Source organism: Podarcis tiliguerta (genome assembly GCF_965153285.1).
Source record: "Podarcis tiliguerta genome assembly, chromosome: 5".
In the NCBI taxonomy this organism is placed as follows: Eukaryota; Metazoa; Chordata; class Lepidosauria; order Squamata; family Lacertidae; genus Podarcis; species Podarcis tiliguerta.
Window position 1 is genome coordinate 97218682 of NC_139538.1, and position 23911 is coordinate 97242592.

At 45.1% G+C, this 23911-nt stretch overlaps 1 protein-coding gene and 1 pseudogene across 2 annotated transcripts; both read left to right on the forward strand.

The window, feature by feature from the left end:
• The first annotated feature begins 1471 nt into the window (after positions 1 to 1471).
• Positions 1472 to 15891, forward strand: BCL2L14 (BCL2 like 14). Its single transcript, XM_083440932.1, has 7 exons — positions 1472 to 1639; positions 2378 to 2553; positions 5722 to 6158; positions 7263 to 7421; positions 8726 to 8796; positions 9762 to 10034; positions 14010 to 15891. Exons 3-7 carry the CDS (start codon positions 5729 to 5731, stop codon positions 14049 to 14051), a joined length of 975 nt encoding a protein of 324 aa, XP_083297058.1. The 5' UTR covers positions 1472 to 1639; positions 2378 to 2553; positions 5722 to 5728; the 3' UTR covers positions 14052 to 15891.
• On the forward strand, positions 10780 to 12163 carry LOC310677852 (minor histocompatibility antigen H13-like; annotated as a pseudogene). Its single transcript has 3 exons — positions 10780 to 10838; positions 11125 to 11309; positions 11434 to 12163. The product of its transcript is annotated as a minor histocompatibility antigen H13-like (transcript).
• Positions 15892 to 23911: the final 8020 nt, after the last annotated feature.

Consider the following 23911-nt stretch of genomic DNA (forward strand, 5'->3'; position numbering starts at 1 on the left):
TGCACCAGATGCACAGATATAGGATGGAAGGGATGCTCATTTTTCCTTTGGTCATACAGTCATAATACTTCTTAGGATTCCTTTGTATTCAAATTATATATTGCCTACTTTTTATGCCCTTTACAAATAAATGTGTTGAGGTGTGTGGGTGTGGGTGTGTGTACACAAACCCGCATCTGGGGGAGTGCCAAACTGGGTCTTTGACCCAAGTGACAGAATGCCAATTTTGGCCCTGCTTCAGCCAAACAAAAAATTAACAAAAGTTAAATGGAACATTTTCTTCAGTTCATTGTATATCATTTCCCAAAATTTTTTAATTACTTTACAATCCCACCACATATGATAAAATGTTCCCTCCTTTTCCTTACACTTCCAACATATATTTGAACTAGTTTTGTACATTTTCCCTAACTGCACTGGTGTTGTGTACCATTTGTACATCATCTTCATGTAATTCTCCTTCAATAGAGAACAATCTGTAAATTTTAAGTCCGTTTTCCATAATTTAACCCAATCTTCCATCATAATGTTGTGACCTACATCTTGTGCCCATTTAATCATAAATGTGGCCAGCATTATTAAGCCGCTTCTGGTGAACCAGAGCAGCACACGGAAACGCCGTTTACCTTCCCACCGGAGTGGTACCTATTCATCTACTTGCACTTTGATGTGCTTTGGAACTGCTAGGTGGGCAGGTGACATAAGGAAAGGCTATAGCCATGTAAGGTAGGCTGCAGGTAATATATGTACATAAGCAGCAGTTTTTGTCAATATATTGTGGGAGATGGGGAATTGAGAGGCCCCAATCCACATTCAGTGTATGTACTGGGCCCAGGAAATCCTGTTGCAGTGAGTGGCTTCCAAGTTCACATTATTTCTAGGATTAAGCTACATATGTAGAGAGAGGACCTTATCTGTACTATTCAGATTACTTGTAACTTAAAAAAACAACAACCCAAACTTTAATGCAGCTGTGGAGATTTCCAGATTTGATTATAACATGTGTGTTGCATAACTCTTTCACCAAAGAGTTAAACAAAAACATGTGTTTAAAAAATTGTGTTAAGAATTTGTCCACTCCAAACTTCTTTCCCTACATAAGACGAAAAAAATGTGTGAACCCACCAATCTTCATACATGGGTTTCTGCTTGAGGGCAATTATCAAGACTACTCTCCTGTAAAGGGGGGGGGAGGAATAGTCTTGCCATTCACAAATCAAGATGCCTTTCATTTGCAAACCCTTCCCTGCAAGTGCCATTTGCATTTCAGATCTCAGGAGTGTGAGGGCAAACAATATTTCTGAGCCAGGTTCAGCTAGATCAGGGGTCCCCAAACTAAGGCCCACAGGCCGGATAAGGCTTGAGGGACTTGCTTATCTGGCCCACGGAGACCCCCGCCTCCTGCTGCCCACTGCCGGGTCAGAGGAGCACCAGAAATAGCTTGCGCGCATGTGCAAGCGTTATTTCCAGTGCACATCCGAGTCAGAGGAGGCCCATGCATATGTGCACAAGCTATTTCCAGTGCTCCTCCGACCCGGAAGTGCGCCGGAAATAGCGTGTGCGCATGCGTATGGGCACGCACTCCCCCACCCTCCAGCCCACCGTGCGTTTGGCGCTGGAGACACCTGCCTGAGGCGCAGTAAGTTTGCTGACCCCTGAGCTAGATTCAAAGCGCCACTCACTCTATATCCAAAATTATCACTGATGTGCATTGAGAGCATTTATTATAATTACTTTTTATAACTCACCATAAGCATAATATTATCAGCACAGATCAAATGTCACCATGTATTTTAGCAGAAAAATTGTGCATTTTGGTATGCCTTTGATGGAAAATCAGGGAGTTACTAAGTACCATTCCAGAAGTTGTATTCTTACAGTAACAACTGGCTTGTTGTAGCAACGTTTTTGCTCACTAGGTGTCAGTGCTGCCCTACATTCATTTCATATTCTTAAGTACAGCAGTGGAAACAGAGGCACAGCCAGAGTTTGCAGGAAACAGATGCTTATTCCTACAGAAATCGTTAAAGTCTAAACTTGCAGACTTTTGGTAAAGTTAGACTATAGAAAGCTTTAGTTTAGAGATGAATGTCGGATGTGGGTGTGAGGCAGCGTAGCTCTGTTTACCAAGCCCAGGAAGGCTCCTTCTCCTGCCTCCTTTGGCACATCTGAGTGGACACTGCTAGAAACAGGATGGTGGACCAGAAGGACCTTTGTGGCACATATACTTCCAGTTTGCAGATAATCCTAGATCCATGGTGAATGAATGGCGCAAGGTCAGAATGGCTTTAAGTGGGTGTGTTTCTTTTAACAAATGGGAAATGGCTGCTGGGCTAAAGTGTCCAGGCTCTTAGCTCCACCCCTTTTCATTTCTCAGCAAACAAAGTTCCAATAAGGAAGTGAAAGTGCCCTCGAAGCAGCTGGGCTCTTTGAGCTGGTTTCTTATTCTCCTAAAGCGGAACTTAAAACAAGGAAGCGGACACAACACTGCGGCATTCACGGGTCACCAACAAGTGATCCTTTCGGGGGCTGTTTGTGAAACATTATCTGAAGGTAATTACCCAAAGTATTTTATAATTTGCTTAAGCCTGAATACTGTCTGTCTTACAGGAAACTTTCTTGAACTTTCATACTGAGTAATATATGACTGGGCTGGGGAAAGTCAGTCAGAACTGCCTTTCTCTCAGGAATGCAGATATTTCATAAGTGGAAAGCAATTAAAGGTAAAGGGACCCCTGACTGTTAGGTCCAGCCGTGGCCGACTCTGGGGTTGCAGCGCTCATCTCGCTTTATTGGCTGAGGGAGCCGGCGTACAGCTTCCAGGTCATGTGGCCAGCAGGACTAAGCCGCTTCTGGCGAGCCAGAGCAGTGCACGGAAATGCCGTTCACCTTCCCGCTGGAAGGTACTTTGAAAACTATTATGTGGGGGGGGGGGGGGGAATCAGACTCTAGCCTCAAGTGAAACTCTGTCTCCTGGCACTTTCTGCTGGAATGGTTGCTGAATGTGTTCCATTCAGCTATTGAATTTCCGCTTGACCAGACATGGTTGAGTGTTAAACAAGTATTGTTGAAAGATCTTGGAATGATCCTGTTTCTCTTAGGCTACCCTGAAAAAGTGCATAGCTCATGAGTTTGTTGCACTAAAGTTTCATGTAAAAACAATAAATTGAAATTATGTAAACTTAATTGTAATAAATCCGGAGGAGTACTGGTAGTATAGAATTAGAGACTATAAGTAGAAGCAGTGGCTGTGAGGCACTTCGTATTTCAGAAGCATTAGAGTTTTCCAAACTTTTCATGTTGGTGAAACACTTTTTAGATATGCATCATTTTGCAGTACAGTAATTCAGTTTTACTAGCAAACCAGAGGTTAAACTAACCCCTTTCCAGCCCCAGAAATGTGGGGAGCATTCCTGTGACACACCTACACACTGCAGCTGACATCTTGTTGCAACAGACAGTTTGGAAAGCTCTGTTGTAAATCATTAGCGGTTGCCCTTTATGCCATTTATCTGGTTCCACAGCAGGTGTGCCAATTTGGATCTGTTACAAACAAACTGACATATCCTAAAATAAATCACTTGCTGCCACTTCCATGTTAGTTTCTAGTCAGTGAAAGCAGGAAGGTGAGGACTGACTTACAAAGATCAGAGACAGGTTTTCTGAAATATATGGTAAGTCTGTACTTTCTCTTACCAAGGGGCAATGATTTTTAAGACTTCTTAGAAATGATATTTTTCTTGAATAATATTGCCTCCCAAACATTTGCAGTGAAATGTTCAGGAACAACACAAACATGAGAGAACATAGCAATTTTATCTGTCTGTAGAGGTGCTTATGCCCAAAGCTCATTCACATGTGTATATGTGGAAATGTATATGTGTACATTCAAACCCCCAGAGCCACCCTGTAGCTAGCAGCTGAGGGGTGGGGGTGGGGAGAGTCTGCATCCCAGAGTCTCCCAGGCTCTGCATTGAGTGGGCCTTGCCTAGCAATCAAGACAGAGAGTTTAAAAGCTCTTTTAAGGCCAGGTATCCCCAAGTGGAGGGACGCAGGTGGCGCTGTGGGCAAAACCTCAGTGCCTAGGAATCCCCGCGGTGGGGTGAGCTCCCGTCTTTCGGTCCCAGCTCCTGCCCATCTAGCAGTTCGAAAGCACCCCTAAGTGCAAGTAGATAAATAGGTACCGCTTTATGGCGGGAAGGTAAACAGCGTTTCCGTGTGCTGTGCTGGTGCTGGCTCGCCAGAGCAGCTTCATCACGCTGGCCACGTGACCCAGAAGTGTCTGCGGACAGCACTGGCTCCCGGCCTCTTAAGCGAGATGAGCGCACAGCCCTAGAGTCGGACACGACTGGCCCGTACGGGCAGGGGTACTTTTACCTTATCCCCAAGTGGGGACGCGGGTGGCACTGTGGGTTAAACCGCAGAGCCTGGGATTTTCCGATCAGAAGGTCGGCGGTTCAAATCCCTGTGATGGGGTGAGCTCCCGTTGCTCGGTCCCTGCTCCTGCCAACCTAGCAGTTCGAAAGCACGTCAAAGTGCAAGTAGATAAATAGGTACCGCTCCGGTGGGAAGGTAAACGGTGTTTCTGTGTGCTGCTCTGGTTCACCAGAAGCGGCTTAGTCATGCTGGCCACATGACCCGGAAGCTGTATGCTGGCTCCCTCGGCCAATAAAGCAAGATGAGCACTGCAACCCCAGAGTCGGCCATGACAGGACCTAATGGTCAGGGGTCCCTTTACCTTTACCTTTATCCCCAAGTGGACGCTGTGCCAAAAGAGCTCTGAAGTGTTCTGCCTTGCTTGGGACTTGGCTTATGAAATTTCATGCAGCCAACCAACTACATCTGGTTGAAACTGCATAAGTCAAAGTGCATGTAAATTGAGGAATTATAGCACCTAGATAAAAGTTGTTAAATAAGGTTTTATTTGATCAGAGAGCCCTTGGCATAGTGCTGCCAATGCCCCTCCCTCAGCACATACAACCCTTCTAGGGTGGGGGCCAGCCCTGCTTCCAAAGCAGTGGTGGCAGCACTCAGCACCCTCCACCAGATCTCTAGGCACACTTCAGCAATGGAAAGGCATCTAGGTGTGACCCACACCCACAGTAACTGCCCACCAGTTTAAGTTACCCAAATTGCAGTGCCCTGTACCTAATGATTTCAGAGATAAAACATCCTACTTGGGGATGCTTGTGAACAGAAGCCAAAGTCACTTCCCACCTGCTGATGAAAAGTACCCAGCAAGAACCGTGAAAGGCCCTTCAGAGACCCTGGTGTGGCCTGACTGGCCTTTGGTGCTGCACCTGCCCCTGACCATGCCTAACAGAAGCAGAAGAGTAAAATAAATATGCAAAATTGCAGAATAGGAAAAGTTCATACCCTATATGGGATGAAAAGTTTGTGCTACTTTGCAATAGAATTTTACTTTATTTGAGTACAGACTACATGGAGCCTGACAAGGTGTTCAAATGATTGTCCATGCCCTTCCTCTGTGTACAAAGACTTGCTGCTCCTCAGAGCCGGACTGAAATTTTTAAGGTGAGAAGACAGAACAAAAGGAGATTCAAATTGTTTCCTGTTTGAACTTGGCTTGCTCAGATTTTCCCCACTTTTTGCCAATGTGTTAACGTCTCTAAATTGATTATAGCAAAGCACTCCAGAGAAATTCCTACCTTTACTTGGTAATACCAATAAAAAGGTGTTGCTGTTGTTTTATCTTTGCAGGTGCATCATGAATTTGACAAATTCTTCCAGTATGGAAGAAATCCCTTTGGATGATGTCAGTAGAACCAGCACAGAATACAGAGTGCTTATGGCTTATGCCCAGCGCCGCCTGTCCGCGAGCAAATACGGGCATCTTTTAGAAAGGGAAGCGAAAGGCCAAGAGGGATCATCTCTAGGCAGAGAGCAGAGGCCAGGTAAGGAGAAGGCACATCAAGACTCGTCTCCCAAGGACCAAGGACAGCTGACCAGAGTCAGGAGGAAGACGAAGAAGAAGAAGAAGTCCCATTGCAAGAACTTTCTCTTTCCTTCCTGTCTAAGGGTGCAAGCTGAAGAGGATTCTGGGAAGACGCTCAGAAGGGGTGATGCTGTAAATGGGCGCGCACTAAGCCTGCTGGCGGGTGTTGGAAGTTGTTCTGCTTTTTCACTAGAAGAGCAAGGTGGGTTTAATCCCCCCCCCCCATTTGTTAAACACTCTAATAGCACATTAGTGGCAACTATTGCTTGGTTTTCAGCCTTGGTTTCAAAACAGTTCTGCAGGTTAAGTTCCCAGAACTGCAGTTCCTTACAGTTCCGTAGGTTAAGGGGATGATAGCTAAGCCACTGCAATGGCTTAAATTTTATGAAATAAATAAATAGAAGTAACATAGCTAATCTATCAAACTATCTAAAGCAGTGGTTCCCAACCTTTTTCCCCCCCATGCTCCACCTAAGCATCTATAAAATCCTGATGCCCGCCCCTCATGACATATAATTCTTATTATTCAAAAAGTGAACTCCTATTCACATGGAGGAGGCCTAAAAAGCCATTAACTTGGTCTATCTCGAATTGCCCCCCTTAAAAATCAACTTGCCCCCCTTTGGAGCGTGTGCCCCACGTTGGGAACCACAGCTCTAAAGAGTGAAGAAGACTTCTTATGGGGAAATCTGCTCCCCTTGGCAGCCTCTCTGACCAAAGCGATGCACGTCCATTGTGAAGGGCTGGTTCTTAATTCTGTGAGGGTCTGCCTCAGGGACTGGGAACCCTTTTCAGCCTGAGGGCCACATTGCCTCATTGCCAACGCACAGGAGACGTGGGTATGGCAAGGAAGGGTACTCCAAGGAAGTATGGCACACCACAGGCATGCACACACCACACGCCTAAGCACATCACCATTCAACTTCCTATCAGAGGCGACAGAAGGCTTTCCCCGATCCTATGTGAGGTGGAGGGAACATTTTCAGAAGTGGGGCAGGGTCACAGGTGGCTGAACTCACAGTGCAGATAGTCTCCCATGCCACTGGGGTTCCGAAAAGCTGTCCTCTTGGCCTCTGCGACTCAGTGGTAGATCGCATGCAGCACTGGGAAAGGTCTTTGTTGGTGAGCTTGCTGCCCGAGGACCATCTACAGCACCGGATTGAGTGGATCAGCATTTGAGCATGTTCCTTATGGAGAAAGGCTAAAGCATTTGAGGATTCTAAGGGTGACATGCTTGATAATTTCAAGATTGTGCAGGGTGTAAGAAAACCAGCCAGCGAATTTGTCTCAATTTGTTTCTGAACAGGTGATTCAGACATCAATGCTGTGGTAGACAAGCTTGCTGAAATAGTTGATAATTCCACGCCATTCCCTCAAAGGACAGGATTCAAAGCACTGGAAGAGACTCTGAGCCTAGAAGCAGATGGTGGGTGTGCCACCAAACCCGAAAATGATGTTGAAAAAGGTAACCTGCTTTTCCTCAGCAGCCAAATGGCATTTCTGTAGAGTCTGTGTTTTCAAAAACTTTTTTTCTTGAAGAAACCTTTTCCTGATTGATTTGTCTGTCAAGGAACCATTGCACACTTGCCACATAACCCCTGGATGTTGCAAAGGATTCCAGCACACATTCTTCAGCATACTGGCAAAGCCTTTTGGGTGGCGCTGTGGTCTAAACCACTGAGCCTAGGGCTTGCCAATCAGAAGGTCGGGGGTTCGAATTCCCACGACAGGGTGAGCTCCTGTTGCTCGGTCCCTGCTCCTGCCTGCTAGCAGTTCGAAAGCACGTCAAAGTGCAAGTAGATAAATAGGTACCACTCTGGAGGGAAGGTAAACGGCGTTTCCGTGCACTGCTCTGGTTCGCCAGAAGCGGCTTAGTCATGCTGGCCACATGACCTGGAAGCTGTCTGCAGACAAACGCCGGCTCCCTCAGCCAATAAAGCAAGGTGAGTGCGCAACCATGGAGTCATCTGTGACTGGACTTAATGGTCAGGGGTCCCTTTACCTTTACTAAAAACTGTATGTGTGTTCAGAAAAGTAACAGACATCTGCAATATGGCTTTTGTCTGGAAGCACCGTAACTGAAACACACCTTCAGATTTATTTAAACATATTCAAATATATAACACAGTTGTGCCCTATGGGTTATCTATCACACTGTTTCTCAGCCACCTTCAGTGATGGTCAGTATTCTCCACACAAGGCAGCTGATAGTATGGCCAGGTAAAGGTTAAAGGTAAAGGACCCTGGACGGTTAAGTCCAGTCAAAGGCGACTATGGGGTGCGGCACTCATCTCACTTCAGGCTGAGGGAACCAGTGTTTGTCCACAGACAGCTTTCCAGGTCATGTGGCCAGCATGACTAAACCACTACTGGTGTACAGAGGACCGTGACGAGTCCAGAGCTCAATGAAACGCCTTTTACCATCCAGCCACAGCAGTACTTATTTATCTACTTGCACTAGTGTGCTTTCAAACTGCTAGGTTGGCAGCAGCTGGGACAGAGTAACGGGAGCTCACCCCATCGCACAGATTTGAACTGCCAGCCTTCCGATCAGCCAGCCCAAGAGTGTTTAGACCCGTGTCCCTAGTATTGCCAGACAACCTCTTCTGATTGAGATAATATACATAGAACACATGGAAAAAGCATTCCATAAATACTTAAAGCTCTTGAGGCAGCTTACGAAATAATTTGTTTTAATGAATGTAAATGATTATTTTACATCCTGTGTTAAACCAGAAAATTCGCTGCTTCTTTTTTCTGTTTTACCAGATGAGAAAGAAAAGTTAATAAAAGAAATAGTTGCCTTGTTAAGAGCATCGGGAGATAAACTGCAGGAAAAGGTAACCAGTTTGAGGCTGCAATTTGTACTATGTTGTTTTTTACTTGCATTGAATCTTAAAGCATTTAATTGCAGAACTTTCTATTTTATTATTTACAATTTTGTGAATTGCTTTTCTAGAATGTTGAATGTATAGAAAGGGGAGAAAGATATAGTTTAAAGAGCAGCTGCAGGGGAAGGAAGACAGGAGAAAGCCTTTTGTGGAATCATATTACTGTAGGTTTGGATAAAAATATAATAGAATAGTAGAATTGGAAGGGATCCTGAGGATCATCTAGTCCAACCCTCTGCAATGCAAAACTCTCAACTAAGGCATCGGAGACAGATGGCCATCTAACCTCTGCTTTAAAACATCCTCCACCTTCTGAGGTAGTCAGTTCCACATAGCTTTTACTGTCAGAAAGTTTTTCCTAATGTTTTGTCAGAATCTACTTTCTTGTATCTGGAACCCTATGGAGAAGCAGAAAACAAGCTTACTCCATCTTCCATGTGACATCTTATTTCCTCTCAGTCTCTTTTGTCCAGGCCAAACATATCCAACTCCCTCAACTGTTTCTTTTAAGTCTTGGCTTCCAGACCCTTGATCATCTTGGTCACCCTCTTCTGCACACCTTCCAGCTGCCCTAGATCCACTGTGGTGCCCAATTTGATCCATCAGATTTGTTTATATCCACATAAAATGTGTGTACATTAAGGAGGCCTCAGTAATCTTTTTCCAAAGAATTATTTGGGGTTTTGGAGAGCTGAAAGCACTTTTCCAGAACTACATTTACAAGTTGGCTGTAAAAAAGAAGTTGTCTCACAAATCCACACTTACCAGAGAATTGGAGAGCAATTATTTCTTATTTGTATATTTTACAAGGAAAAGCCTTCCTTGAACTTGCTGTGTTCAGAGATCGTTGTGCCTGAAATGGGACCAATACCTCTGTTTGTTCCTAATGACAAATGCCTTACATTCATTTCCAGGTTCAAAATGACAGGACTTTCTTTCAGTGTGCCTCAGAACTGATGTCCTATGGATTCTTCAGCAGAGTTGCCGATCAATTCCTAGAAGAGATACCTGCAGACTCTACAGCAGACTCTGAGGTGCAAGCACAAAGTATCAAGGTTGCTTTTGCTATTGAAGTCATAACTAGACTCACTGCTATAGACAACCATCCCATGAACACCATACTGGGCTTTGGAGCAAAATACCTCAAGGAAAACTTCAGCCCTTGGATCCATAGTCAAGGTGGATGGGTAAGAGATTTTGCTTCCTCTGCTGGCGCATCCGCCCCTTTCTAAACAATAGTTACCTCTGAACTTTCCATTGGGGCTGCTGGGCCTGGCAGCCATTCATGACAGTCGGGTGTGAATCCATTGGGTACCCTGTGCTACATACCAGACATTTGTTCTGACATTCTGAAAGTAGAAATTATTATGTGTGCTCTTATTCCTACAAGCTTGCACTGAGCTCTCTCACTATGTTAGGATATAACTAGGTTACAGATTAAAATTTGTTTAACAACTATACCCCTTCTTAGGGAATCTTGAAAACTGCAATTCCATTGGCTAGGAAAATTCTCAGCCAATTTACCAATTTTTTATTCCCAGTTTTCTTCAGATAAAGCTGTGGCAGTGAAATGACTATACAGTGGTACCTCGGGTTACAGACGCTTCAGGTTACAGACTCTGCTAACCCAGAAATAGTACTTTGGGTTAAGAACTTTGCTTCAGGATGAGAACAGAAATTGTGCGGCTGTGGCGCAGCGGCAGTGGGAGGCCCCATTAGCTAAAGTGGTACCTCAGGTTAAGAACAGTTTCAGGTTAAGAACAGACCTCCAGAACGAATTAAGTTCTTAATCCGAGGTACCACTGTAAAACCGATAAAAGATTGTAGTGTATATATTCAAGACGGGCGTGGGGGGAGGGGGGACCCAAATTGGATTCTAAGTTGGTGCTTCAGATTCAGTCAGAGCTTATCTCCCTCGGTCTGCTTTAGGCAATGCTCATTTTGTCTGGGAAACCAAAGCTTCAGAAAGCTGAGTTGCCTCTTGGGACGGGGTAACAAATGGCTATAACTTTTAAACTTTGGGGACTGCGTTTTTTTGACTGGAGGCTATGGAGCACACTGAGGTGCAGAACAGGAGTGGGGCCAGAGATGCCTCCATGGCCAGGGCTGCCTCCTGCCACCCCCAGGGGCATGCTCTGGCCTATGGCAGCTCATGGCCCTGCTGCCCATCTTCTTCGGGGCACTGCGCTCCGTCTCCTGCGCAAAGGGGAAGAGTGCTTTGGATATGCCAGAGACCATTGCCAACTGAGATGCTGCCCGCTTTCCTGTCGTTGCCAGCTGCACCCTCTTAGGCTTCCACCTCTTCTTCAAAATATTATCTCACGAATACATCAGCCTGTTACTCTCCCTGAATTTTCCCAACAAACAGTACCAGCTTCTCTTCACTCAGGGCTCTGAGGAAACTAAGGAAGAGCTTGTTGACCACGAGTTTGACACCGTGGACCTTGTCTGCCTGGCCATGAGTAGCAGTGTTGGAAATCTGGTACCTGTTGAGAAAGCACTGGATTGCCAACAACTTCTTTGGCCTGGCCTTCCCTCTCAATTTTTATTTATTTATTATTCAGTGAATTTATATACTGCCCGGAGGTCTCAGTGGGTCTCTCAGTGGGGTGGAGCTGCTGAACTTGAACAATGTCAGCACCGGCTGCATTCTGCTTGGTGGGCTCTTCATGTATGATGCCTTCTGTGTCTTTGGCACCAACATTATGGTGACGTTCGCAAAGTCATTTGAAGCACCTATAAAATTGGTTTCCCCCCAAGATCTGCTAGAGAAATACTTGGAGGCTGACAGCTTTGCCATGATGGGCTTGGGGGCATTGTCATCCCAGTAATCTTCATTGCTTTACTGCCATGCTTAGCCTCAAAAGGAACAAGCACACATACTTCCACACCAGTTTTGTGGCTTATACGGTATTTTTGGGCTGGGCCTCACCATCTTCAAACATGCACAGCCAGCCCTGCTCTACCTGGTCCCAGCCTGCATTGGCTTCCCTCTCCTGGTGGCTCTGGTGAAGAGAGAAGTGGCAGAGATGTTCAGCTATGAGGAGAACTCTGCCCCCAAGGAGGTGCCAGAGGATACCAAAGAAGGGAAGAAGGAGAAATGACTTTGGGAAGCTCAGCCAGCTGAGCTCCATCTGCTGGCCACACCCCACCCCACCCACAAGTGAATTTTGTCTTTTAAAAGACAACTGGATCGTATAACAGCCACGTGTGTTTGTACGTTTGCATCTGTCTGAAGACTGGTGGGGCAGGGGGTGGAAAACAGGAGGAGGGGCCTGTTTATTGATCTTCTCTCTGTCTGTCTACTTGCCTGTCTGCAGCCTGGGGCAGGTGGGGGCAAGAAAGCAGCTTTGCCCCTTCCACCAACTGTCTTTTGATGCCAGCTTCATTGTCTTGGTGCGAAGAAGAAAACGGGGGGGGGGGGGGAGAAAGAAAGGGGGAGAGAAAGGGAAACTTGGAGTTGATTTTTAAATTTTGTATTGTGAATTTGCTTCACAAATTAAAACAAAACAAAAAATTATTGAAGAACTTTTAAACTTTTGTCACACCTGGATGAAATCTGTGGGCAAAGTAGCCTCTTCTGAGTGGAGCCATGTTTAAGACAAGGTAAAGATAAACCTTTAAAGTTAGTTAGTTAGTTAGTTAGTTAGTTAGTTAGTTTGAAAAAGGGATTCCTCCCCTCACGATGTTGTTGGCAATTGGCATAAACATATGGTACATCATATAGATAAAGGTAAAGGGACCCCTGACCATTAGGTTCAGTCGTGGCCGACTCTGGGGTTGCGGCACTCATCTCGCTTTATTGGCCAAGGGAGCTGGCGTACAGCTTCCGGGTCATATGGCCAACATGACTAAGCCGCTTCTGGCGAACCAGAGCAGCGCACAGAAACGCCGTTTACCTTCCTGCCGGAGCGGTACCTATTTATCTACTTGCACTTGGGTGTGCTTTCAAACAGCTAGATTGGCAGGAGCAGGGACCGAGCAACGGGAGCTTACCCCATCGCGGGGATTCGAACCACTGACCTTCTGATCGGCAAGTCCTAGGCTCTGTGGTTTAACCCACAGCGCCACCCGTGTCCCTCCATCATATAGATACCTCTAGGTAAATAGATACCTCTAGGTAAATTCCCTGCAAAATTGCAGGGGTCAATATGGATGAATAACAGTTTGAAGCTTTTAAAGTTTTCTGACTGAATTTGGCATCAGTTTTCACTGAAAGTGCTTGTGACAATTATGACAATTATGGGTGGATGTGTGTGGCAGAGGTGGGAGTTGAATATCCAGCATTTACTAGTTAGGAGCTAGATTCGTCAGTCACAAAACTATAGTCCATCTTCTCCCTCCATCTGGCATTTTCCTTTTAGAAAGCACTTGGGGCAAGAAGGAAGAGGGGTGTGCCTTTTCAATTGACTGTGTCTCTCCAAATCTTCAAAGTGGGTCCAAAGCTTTAGAGTAGCACTGTTAGTTGCTTCAGAGAAGGCTTGATTCCCTTTTCTGGTTCCCAAGAGCCCATCTGTCTGAAGCTGGTTAACGCGTTGTCCAAAGTGGATACATAGGTTGTAAGAGTCAAGTGAGCAAGGCAGAGACGCACATTAGTGTGCATACCTCCAGTAGTGTATTGAGAGTTGCTCAGCATTACCAAGGCAACTGGTTCAGAGAGTGGTTTGTCCAGGAATCAGTGTTGTTCTTCCTCCCATCTCCAGTAGCTGATCAGCCAAAAGTTTATCCCCACCACCATCATTTTCCCAGGATGAGCTCCACCCTCTTGGCTATAAAGTATGAGCAAAGTGGAACATAGGAGGCTGTCTTACGGAGTCAGACCATTGGTCTACCTAGCTCAGCATTGTCTACACTGGCTGACAGCAGCTCTCAGGTTTCAGGAGGGATCTCTCGCAGGCTCATCTGCAATGCCCCACTGCCTCATTCTCCCTAATCGACTAGCATCCACTGCCTCCTGCTGCTTTTGCAGGCACAAGAAACAGGTTGTGTTGCAAATCTGTAGTGTGATGCATTTGGACTGATGGATCAGACGTTGTGCATTAATTGGCATAAGTCTGTATTTGGTCTCCTTAGCACTGGGGAGAGATTCTTGCTCTGCTGTGAACCCCAAAACATACAGAATTGTATAAATCTTACTGACTGGGTTGTCTTTTCACTTCCAGGGGAAAGCTTTAGGATTACCAGACCAAGAAGAAGTAGAATGATGAAAGCCTGTGTCCTTCATGAGACATCTCTTCATTTGGAACTGGGATCGGGGATGGCTGAACAATCGCCCCCCCCCCTTAAATCAAAAGACTTCGTTGGTTTCATATTGGCACTGATAGTTCAGTGCATTGTGCAATAAGAACATGCTGCTTTTGCGATGCTGGAGTACATGTTGCAAGTCACAGCAGGTTGTGGCATTTTTAGTGCTTTGGTTAACATGCTTCAATGACACATTGTTCGGGTGGAGAAACCTCTCAGTACTTTTGTGCAAGAGACATTTTTGTAGGTGTAAATGGAACGTAATCACAATAATAAAACCTATATATAAAAATGGAGATCTCAGGAGTAGGATTGATGGGTTCCGCATGGGACAGGGCTCCTGCCTTTTTAATGGGTGCTTGGAGGACAGAGATTAGTCAGCTACAGTTTCTTCCATTGCTGTAGCCCAGACTCACAGATAAGTGTGTTTACATTACATTGTGTAGCATCCCTGAACCATACCACTTGAGACCTGGTGGGGTAACAGAATAATTGAAAGTTTTCCCCTGTGAGAATTCCCTTGCATTCATTTCCAATGAACCTCCTTCATTGGAGGTTATTAAGCAGAAGTCAGATGGACTTCTGTCATGGATGCTCTAATTGAGACCCCTGTATCGCAGGGGGTTGGACTAGATGACCCTGGGAGTGACAGGAATAGCTTGAAGCAGAATATTGAGGCAGAGCAGCCAGAAAGTAGGTGCCCAGGCAGCAGCAGAAGAAGCAGAGCTTCTCCAAGCTCAATTACTGTGATGGTTGTGGTGGCTTTCATTTTCTTTCTCCTACCTCGACAATCTGAAAATGAAAAAGGAAGGGCTGGGATGCAGGAGCCTCTCTAAGGCCAATACAGCATCAGGTCAAGAGAAACTCCTGCTTAATGACAGCCAGAGCCGCCTTCCACAAAGCGGCCTTTCCCAGGAAGCTGCCGACAGGTCTGAGACCTGCTGTGTCACACGGCTTGGACTTCAACCTGGCAAATGGGGAAGACTCCAGAGGAACTGTGGCAGTAGAGGGAATCTAACCTGATCCAGCTTATCCCCCACTAGGAGCAACCTCTGAGATCACAACAGCTCACACAGGCAACCAAACAAAGATCTTGCCACTACTGTGATGCTGTTCTAAAGCAGCACAAGTAAATATGGTGTTACCTCGGGGGTGGGGGAGATAACTGGAGGCAGATTTCTGAGGTGATATTTGCACCCCTAGCCAGGCTGGTTTCACCAACCCCTAGGTATGCCTCTGCACATGTACAAACACATATATTTATATTTGAGCCAGCGCGGCATAGTGGTTAGAGCATCAGACTACTAGGACCTGGGGGACCAGGGTTTGAATCCCCACCTGGCCATGAAGCTCACCGGGTGACCTTACATTTCAGGAGGACTAACACTGGGACCCCACACCAGGATCTAGTGCCAAATTACCTTACGTGCACCCACTTGATCACTTTGATAAGCAGAATTGACCCTACTACAAGTGCCACATAATTCTACATTTGTGAGAACTCTTATTGTTTAGCGTGGCAACGCCTGCACTGTGGAACCCCCTGCATGTTCAGGTCATGTACTCTTTTGGGCTCCTGCTAAAAACATTATTGTTCAGACAAGCCTGCCCAGATGCTTAGAAACACTGATGTGAATTTTGAATTTGTTCTAGTATTTTAATTTGTGTATGTTTTAAGGTATAGCTGTAGATTTTTCTTGATTTTCTTGTCTTATCTTTTGTAAACCACTTTGAGGTTTCTTTTTCTTTTTTTACAATCGAGCAGTGCATAAATTTTATGAAATAAACAGAAGAAATCAACCTTGTGATATTAATTTTTACATTCACTTTTAGTACGGAGATTTGTTCTTATATGTTTAGTTCTAGATTGCCCTTTCTACTTTTGATTTATTTGGCATCCGTTATTATACTTTGTTACATTATAAATACTTATATGTTGTTGGCATCCATCTTTCTTGAGAGACAATGGAGTGAGCCTATGGGAGTGAAGCCCACCTGCTGGAGAACCACAGCGCCTGCTGTAACTGCTGCTTCCTGAGTTGTTTTTGCTGCATGACCTGGGCGCAAGCCTGGGCAATGGGTCTGGAGGTCCTGAGCTGCTCAGATGACAAGACTCCCCCCTCTCTCTCCCAAAGGAAAGCAGAACAATACAACTGGCACCAGCTGAGTTGCAAAAGTTCCTGGAAGAAGGCATACAAGGCGCCATCCAACCACCTTAGGGACTCCGCTTCAGATTTGTGTAGGGTTTACTCCTCAGCCTTTTCTTCTCCTGAAGATGTCCCACAAGGTAGGATATGCAAACAAAAACAACAACCAGAATCAAATTTCTCCCCCAACCTAACCTGAGCTGACGGGAGCATGAAGTTCACTGTAACGGGTGGTGGACCCGACTGCCGGCTGCACTTGGATAACCTGCACATCACTCCCTCTGATTTCAACCCCATGTGGCTGAGTGCCAACAGCAATGTGGCCAAAACACTGATAAATTGAGCTCACAGTCTTTTCACCCTAAAACAAAATATAAATTCTTCTTATCCACAAAGCTTTCTCGGTTTCAGCCACCCAACAGGCTGTTCTTTTCGGTTTTCACTGCAGAACCAGGTGTCAGAAACCCTCTTCTTATCTGCTATAAATCCTTCAATGGAGGTTTTTAAGCAGAAGTCAGATGGCCGTCTGTCATGGATGCTTTAGTTGAGACCCCTGCATTGCAGGGGGTTGGATCGGATGACCCTGGTTCTGTGATTCCATGCAGAGATGCCTTGGCAGAGATGCCTACCCAGAACCTCTCCTGCAAGTACATTGCCCCCGTCCCCCAGTGAGGGTCCAAGAAGGGACAGGGAGCCAGTGACCCTGCGCACAGAGAAGCATAAAAATGTAGTGTTGGAAGTGACCCCAAGAGACATCTAGTCCCTCTTCCTGCAATTAAAGTAAAACCTTTTATTTCTGAATTTTTATTCTTTGGAAATCTTTTAAAGCCAGATTCAAATTTGGTTCCTTGTTAGTTGGAATTATGTTTGCAAACCAAATCTAGTATTACCATGATAAAAAATATATATACTTAAATCAAAAGACATTAATAAAACATACACATAAAATCTTTTAAGAAACATGGTCTCTCCATACACAGAGTTCTGCAGCTGTATTAACCCAGCTGATGGACACTTCTTCCTCTAGTTCAAAATACATACAGAAAATCTTTCCATTGTACTGGCCCATTTTAAATTTGTCACTACTCTCCACTAGCCTAATCTGCAATAATTTGGAAAAGAGGCAGGAAGGACTCCTGCAAAATGCCTCCATTCTTTCTCCTATGTAAAACACTTTCTAATTTGCCTAACTTGTAGGGAATATCTGGCCCCACAACTGCAGTCTCAAAAACAAGGGGTATTAATTTTCCAGGTAGACTGGAGGCTTCACTTTTTTCTTTAAAAATAGCTTTTGTTCACAAACTAAAGAAAAGAAAACTTGCTCACTGCTTTCTCTTATATGGTGCCCAATTTCACATTAAAAATTAACTATAGCTGTCTGTGTCGAACAGTTTGGCCAATAAATGTTACCTACTGGAAATTTTGAAAGTCCTGTAAAACCTCAGCTGCTCTTGGATAGGAGAAACTGGGTGCTCAGGGGCAGAATCTGCTTCTGATATCTGTCCTCCCATACTTCTAATCAATGCACTTCTGAACACGGAAGTAGGTTGCTTATGCAACTGGTCCATATCTTCTCCCAATCAGCTTTATGCCAAGTTGGAAAAGTGCCAATTCCATGTCTCAACTGTAGATTTCCTGGGTTACAGACTCATGCCTGAGGGGGAGATTCTTGGGGTTTGCAAACTACAGTGGTGCCCCGCAAGACGAATGCCTCGCAAGACGGAAAACCCGCTAGAAGAAAGGGTTTTCCGTTTTGGAGGTGCTTCGCAGGACGAATTTCTCTATGGGCTTGCTTCGCAAGACGAAAATGTCTTGCGATTCCTGGGGGTTTTTTTCCGCTCCTCACCCCCTTTTTCTAAGCCACTAAGCTGCTAATAGCCTTTCAGCAGCTAATCCGCTAATCCCTTAAGCCTTTAATAGCCGCTAATAGCCGCTAAACAGCTAATAGCGCTAATCCGCTAATGGGCTTGCTTCGCAAGACGAAAAAACCGCTAGACGAAGAGACTCACAGAACGGATTCTTTTCGTCTTGCAAGGCACCACTGTACTACCATAAGTTTGTGCTGGCCTATTCAAGGCTGACTACACCTCTCACAGATTGTTTGAAGGGCAAGAAGTCCTTCCAGTGTCACGCAGAGGCGTGACAGGCGTTTGAATGGCTCAAAACCCTGTTCTCTTCGGAGGTATACCTAGCACACGACCGGCCGCTGATAATGGAAACGGATGCTTCTGACAGGGCAGTGGGTGTGGTGCTGCTGCAGTCAGACCCAGATGGCAACCTCTGTGTGCCTTCCACTCTAGGAAGTAACTCCTTCTGAGCAGAACTACACCATTTCGGAGAAGGAACTTATAGCTATCAAGGAAGCCTTTGAAATGTGAAGACACTTCCTGGAAGGGGCACAGCACCAGGTAGAGGTGCACACTGACCATCATAATCTAGATTATTGGCAGACGGCAAGGTGTTTGAATCAGAGGCAGATTCTCTGGGTGCAGTTCTTTGCCAGGTTTGATTTCAGAGTCCAGGCAGTCAGAATCAGGGGGTGGATGCCTTTCTAAGAAGCTGGAATATCAGGACAAGGAACCAGTCTCGGTATCAATCAATTTCCTTTATTCGACCAATAGTCAGAAATTACACAATACAGAAATAACACAATAAATATAATCTATAACATCATGGGGGGTACATAAATAAAGTAGGGCCACAGTACTAGACCTCTCACAGATAACCCACATTAGGCATTCAATTATACGCTTCCGACACTTGAGTGCCAGGAAAAGGAATTTAGCCACTGACAAAGTTGTTTTCCCAGAAGACTTATTTAGCAGATACGCTATCTGCTTTCCTCTTTCTCGGGAACTGAGCTGGGGTAAGTATGGAGTTATCCAGTACTGTCTTAAATCGTTGTAGATGGGACAGCTCAGTAAAATGTGCTCTGTGGATTCTACCTCGCCCAATGCACAGTGGCATAATCTCTGGTCATATGGGACTCCTCCATATCTTCCCTTCAGAACCGCCGAGTCAAGAACATTCAGCCTAGCCGCAGTAGGTAGCGAGCTGGAGCAGCCCGATACAACTGCTCCCCCAGAAACAACCCAGGTTTCACACGGGCCATGTCCTCCTGTCTGGCAATATCCCTTAATCTTTGAGCGATCACCGCCTTTGCATGGCTATACGTCATGGACTCTATATAAAGGGAGGACAACCCGCACTTCTGCACTTCCTCCACTATCTCCCCTTCCCAAGGAGATTTAAAGTTGTCCCTCAGAATCAAGGGGGCCAAACCCACCGGTCTAAAACAGAGCTTGAGCCATAGCCATAACTTCGCTTTCAGGGCCACATACTTAAAGGCTTGACAACCGGTTTCCAATCTCATGATCGCGCCTGCCACGGAGGGGGGGGATCCTGAGTATGGCCCTAAGGAATTGGGTTTGGATAGATTCCAATTTTTCAAAGTCCCTACGTGAGCCCAAGGCAATGCCCACCAGCAGAAGGGGGAGGACTTTCATTTTAAAGAGTCGCACCAGTCTCGGTATGTAGACATATCTTGAAGCCGACACAGCTAGAGCTGGCTGCATGATCGGTGGGGAATGAAGCAGACTTCCAATGGCAGACCTGAGAGGATGCCTTCGCCAGAGGCATGGAGACACCAATGAGGCAGAGGGCTTCTCTGAGAAAGAGGGACTATTGTACAAAGGAGAAGCTCTTTATGTTCCAGTGGTTGACCTTAGAGCCAAGGTCTTGCGTCAATGTCATGATAACCCTACAGTGGATCACTTTGGACAGCACAAGACATTATACCAGGTGACAGGGCATATTTGGTGGCCAAGAGTAAGAGAGGAGGTGAAGGAAGAAGTGTGAGCCTGTGAGACTTGTCAACAGGCAAAGGGGCCCAAAGAAGCACCAGCAGGGTTGCTGCAACCGTTAACTACCCCGCAAAGGCCTTGGGAAACCATTGCTATGGACTTCATAATGGATCTACTGAAGTCGCAGCAGCAGACAGTATTCTGGGTAGTAGTGGACTTGTTCACCAAAATGGCACACTTTGTGCCATGTAAGGGACTCCCAACAGCCCAAGAAACAGAACAGCTCTTCCTAGACCACGTGTTCAGTTGCATGGGCTTTCACTCCAAGTCATTTCAGATTGCGGACCCAATTCACCTCGCAGTTCTGGAAGAAACTCGTGCAGTTACTCAAGTTGGAGTTGTGCCTTTCCTCTGACAGACACCCGAAGAGAGCTGGAGAGAAGTAACTCTACACTGCAACAATACCTTCGCTGTTACGTAAACTACCAACAAGACGATTGGGTAGCCAAGCTCCCTTTGGCAGAGTTCACAAACAATAATGCCCTTCACGTTTCAACTCAGCAGACCCCCTTCTTTGCTAGCTATGGATACCATCCTCGTTCCTTTCCATCACCAACCAACACCTTGTCAGTGCCAGCCACAGAAGAATTCGTAGAGGAGTTGGCAGCCATCCTGGAGTTACTAAAGGAGCCTATAAGAAGGGGCCTATAAGAAGGCAGCAGATGCTCAGTGTCAGCCTGGCAGTGAGATCATGGTGGGGAATCAAGTGTGGTTGTCAACATGCGATTTGCAAAAAGGCAGATGCAAGAAATTAGATCATCAGAGAGTGGGTCCATTTGAAGTGATAGACCAGATTAATCCTGTGACTTTTAGACTTCAGTTGCCTGTATCCATGAAGATTCACCCGGTGTTCCACAGATCACTGTTGTCACCAGTGGTGCCTGCACACCCGTACCAGACTCCTAAGGAAGCTCCTCCACCTCCTGTCATAGTGGAAGGAGAGGAGGAATACGAAGTAGAGCAAGTCCTAGACTCTTGATGGCAATGGGGAAAAATTGTAGTACCTAATTGGGTGGAAGGGGTATGGGCCAGCAGAAAGATTGTGGGAGTATGCAGAGCATGTGCATGCACCAGAATTGTGAAAGGCATTTCATGCAAGCCACCTCCATAGACCCAAGCCAGTGGGGTGGAAGAAGGAGGAGAGCTCGGGGGGGGGGATGATGTCAGGGATCATGCTGAGGAGGAATGGTGGGAGTCTCCCCTTCCCCCTGCTCCTGATCAGGATCCTGAATCTTCCCAGGAGCAGCGGGACAGTACAAATTTGGAACAGTGGTTTGCAGAGGGACATAGTTCAGAAGACAGAAGTTGGGAGGAACTGGGTGGTGAACAGCTAAGAGAAGAACTGGGAGAGAGAAACTTAACAGACTCTCTTTCGCTGGAAAGCCTACACCCGCTCAGCCCAAGGTCAAGGAGAGAAGATAAGGTGGCAGCAGAGAAAGAAAAAAGTGGTTGCAAGATCAGGTTGCAAGACGTGGAAGTGATGTGGATGACGAGGGGGGAAGTGGGTGGAATCCTTAATTGGGAGCACCTTCATTCCTAGAAATGGATTCTTTGTTCTCTCTCTCTGATCATTAAAGCTTCTAACTGGTAAGAGACTCCTTTCACTTTGTTCTGCTTATCTACTGCCAAAGGGTGGGGGAGGAAGCCAAAGTCCCTGAAGCCTGACACAGAACTACCAACAAACAAGGAAATGATATGAGTGAAATGAGGCACCAGAAAGAATCCAACCCCCAAGACCTCAATTTTGCAAGAAACCCACAAATCAATCAAAGCTGATAAAACACAAATCAATCAAAGCTGATAAAACACCAAAAATACTAAATTGAATAAATAAGCCCGGCCGAAATGAAACAAAACCACAAGCAGTACAGAAACAAGCCAAGCCAAGCCAAAGGAAAAGTGTTAGGGTAAGAATTAGGTTAAATGTTATGGTTAGTTTAGAATCAGAATTAGGGTTAGGGTGAGAATGAGGGTTACGGTTAGCGTTATGGTTAGGGTTAAGCTTAATGTAAGGATAAGGTTTAGGGTTGGAGTTAGAATTATGCTTAGGGTCAGGATTAGAATTACAGTTTGGGTTCGAGTAAGCCACTGGAAAAGAAACAATATCACCAGAATCCCAAAATAAAGCAAGACCTCCCGATGCAGTATATTTGATAAACCCAAAACAAGAAAAACAAGCAGAAACAAGGGAACTAGTAGAAAAGCAAAAAGCAATTGTAATGAAGCAGGAATAAAAGAAACACAACAAGTTTTAGTGTTAGGATTAGAATTAGGGTTAGGATTATGATTAGAAGTACAATAAGGGTAAGTGTTAGAGTTAGAATGAGGATTAAGGTTAGGGTTAAAATTTGTGTCCAGGTTAGTTTTAGAATTTAAGTTACGGTTAGGGTTAGAATGAGGGTTAGGGTTAGTCAGTGCTTCCCCCCCTAAAAAAAATGTTTAGGGGTACTCTACTTTTCCTACTCATATTGAAGTGCTGCCCCTCAATGAGGCCAAAGTCCTCCTGCGCCCCCCCCCCCAGAAAAAAGCACTGGTGTTAGCATTACAGTTAGGGTTATGGTTAGTTTTAGCGTTAGGATTAGAATTAGGGTTCAGATTAGGGTTAGGATTAGAATTACAGTTAGGGTTAGAATGAGGGTTAGGGGTAGAGTAAGCCACTAGAAAAGAAACAAAGTCACCAGAATACCAAAATAAAGCAAAACCTTCCGAGGCGGTATATTTGATAAACCCGAAACCAGCAAAACAAGTAGGAACAAAGAAACTAGCAGAAACGTAAAAGGCAATGATAAAGAAGCAGAACTAAAAGAATAGCAAAAAGAAAAAAAGAAGAAGAAGAAGAAAGGGGGGGGGGGGCAAATGGCCATTAAGAAAGCAAATTCTCCAGAAACGCCAAACCAGTGAAAACTCGTATGCTAAATGATGCTTGGTTTCAGAGTTTCTGGTGATTTTGCTCTTTCATGCTGCTTGCTTATTAGTTTCTAGTGATTTTAGTTCCATTAGTTTCCATTAGATTCTTTTCCATTAGTTTTTGAGTTTCTAGTGGTTTTGTTTCATCTTCATGTTTCAGATTTTTAGGCCCTTTGTTCGCTTGTTAATGCGTATGGTGGTTCTTCACCTTTGAAAGTTGTGATAGTTCAGGCACTGGGGCCTGTCTTATATATTCTTTTGTGAAGACACTTTATTTCTCCTAATTGTACTAGATCTCAAAATGCTAATTTGCCCTTTTGGTCTGAAGGTCTTATAAAACAGAAGTAATACCACCCAAAATACTGAATTGAAGAAATAAGCCTGATTGAAATGCTTGTTTTTCGTGTTGCAGTCTTTGCTTCATTTCTGTTTTTTCTTGGCTTTTGCATTTCTGCTGGTATTGCTTCATTTTGATGAGACCCGATAATCCCCAAAGCAAGAAAAACTACCAAATGAAGAAAATAAACAAGCAAGAAACAGAGATAGTGAAAGCTAATATGCTAAATGTTGCTTTGTTTTGCAGTTTCTGGTTATTTTGTTCTTCCATGTTGTTTGCTAATGGTTCTAGTTCTTTTCCACAAGTTTTTGAGTTTGGAGTGTTGAATGGTCTCTTTAAATTTGAAGGTTTATTATTGTTCCACAAGATGTGTATTTCTTTAAGGGCCAGAGCAAATAATGTGACCTAGTTTTACAGCTGTGAAGCAGTATAGCAGGTGCTGTTAAGGTGTGGTAATTAACCTGCTGGGTATAGTATATAAAGAGCAGCACCTGGCTCTCTCAGCACCCTGGTGGTTGGGTCATGCTTATTGATATATTATAATAATAATATTATAATTAGTGTAA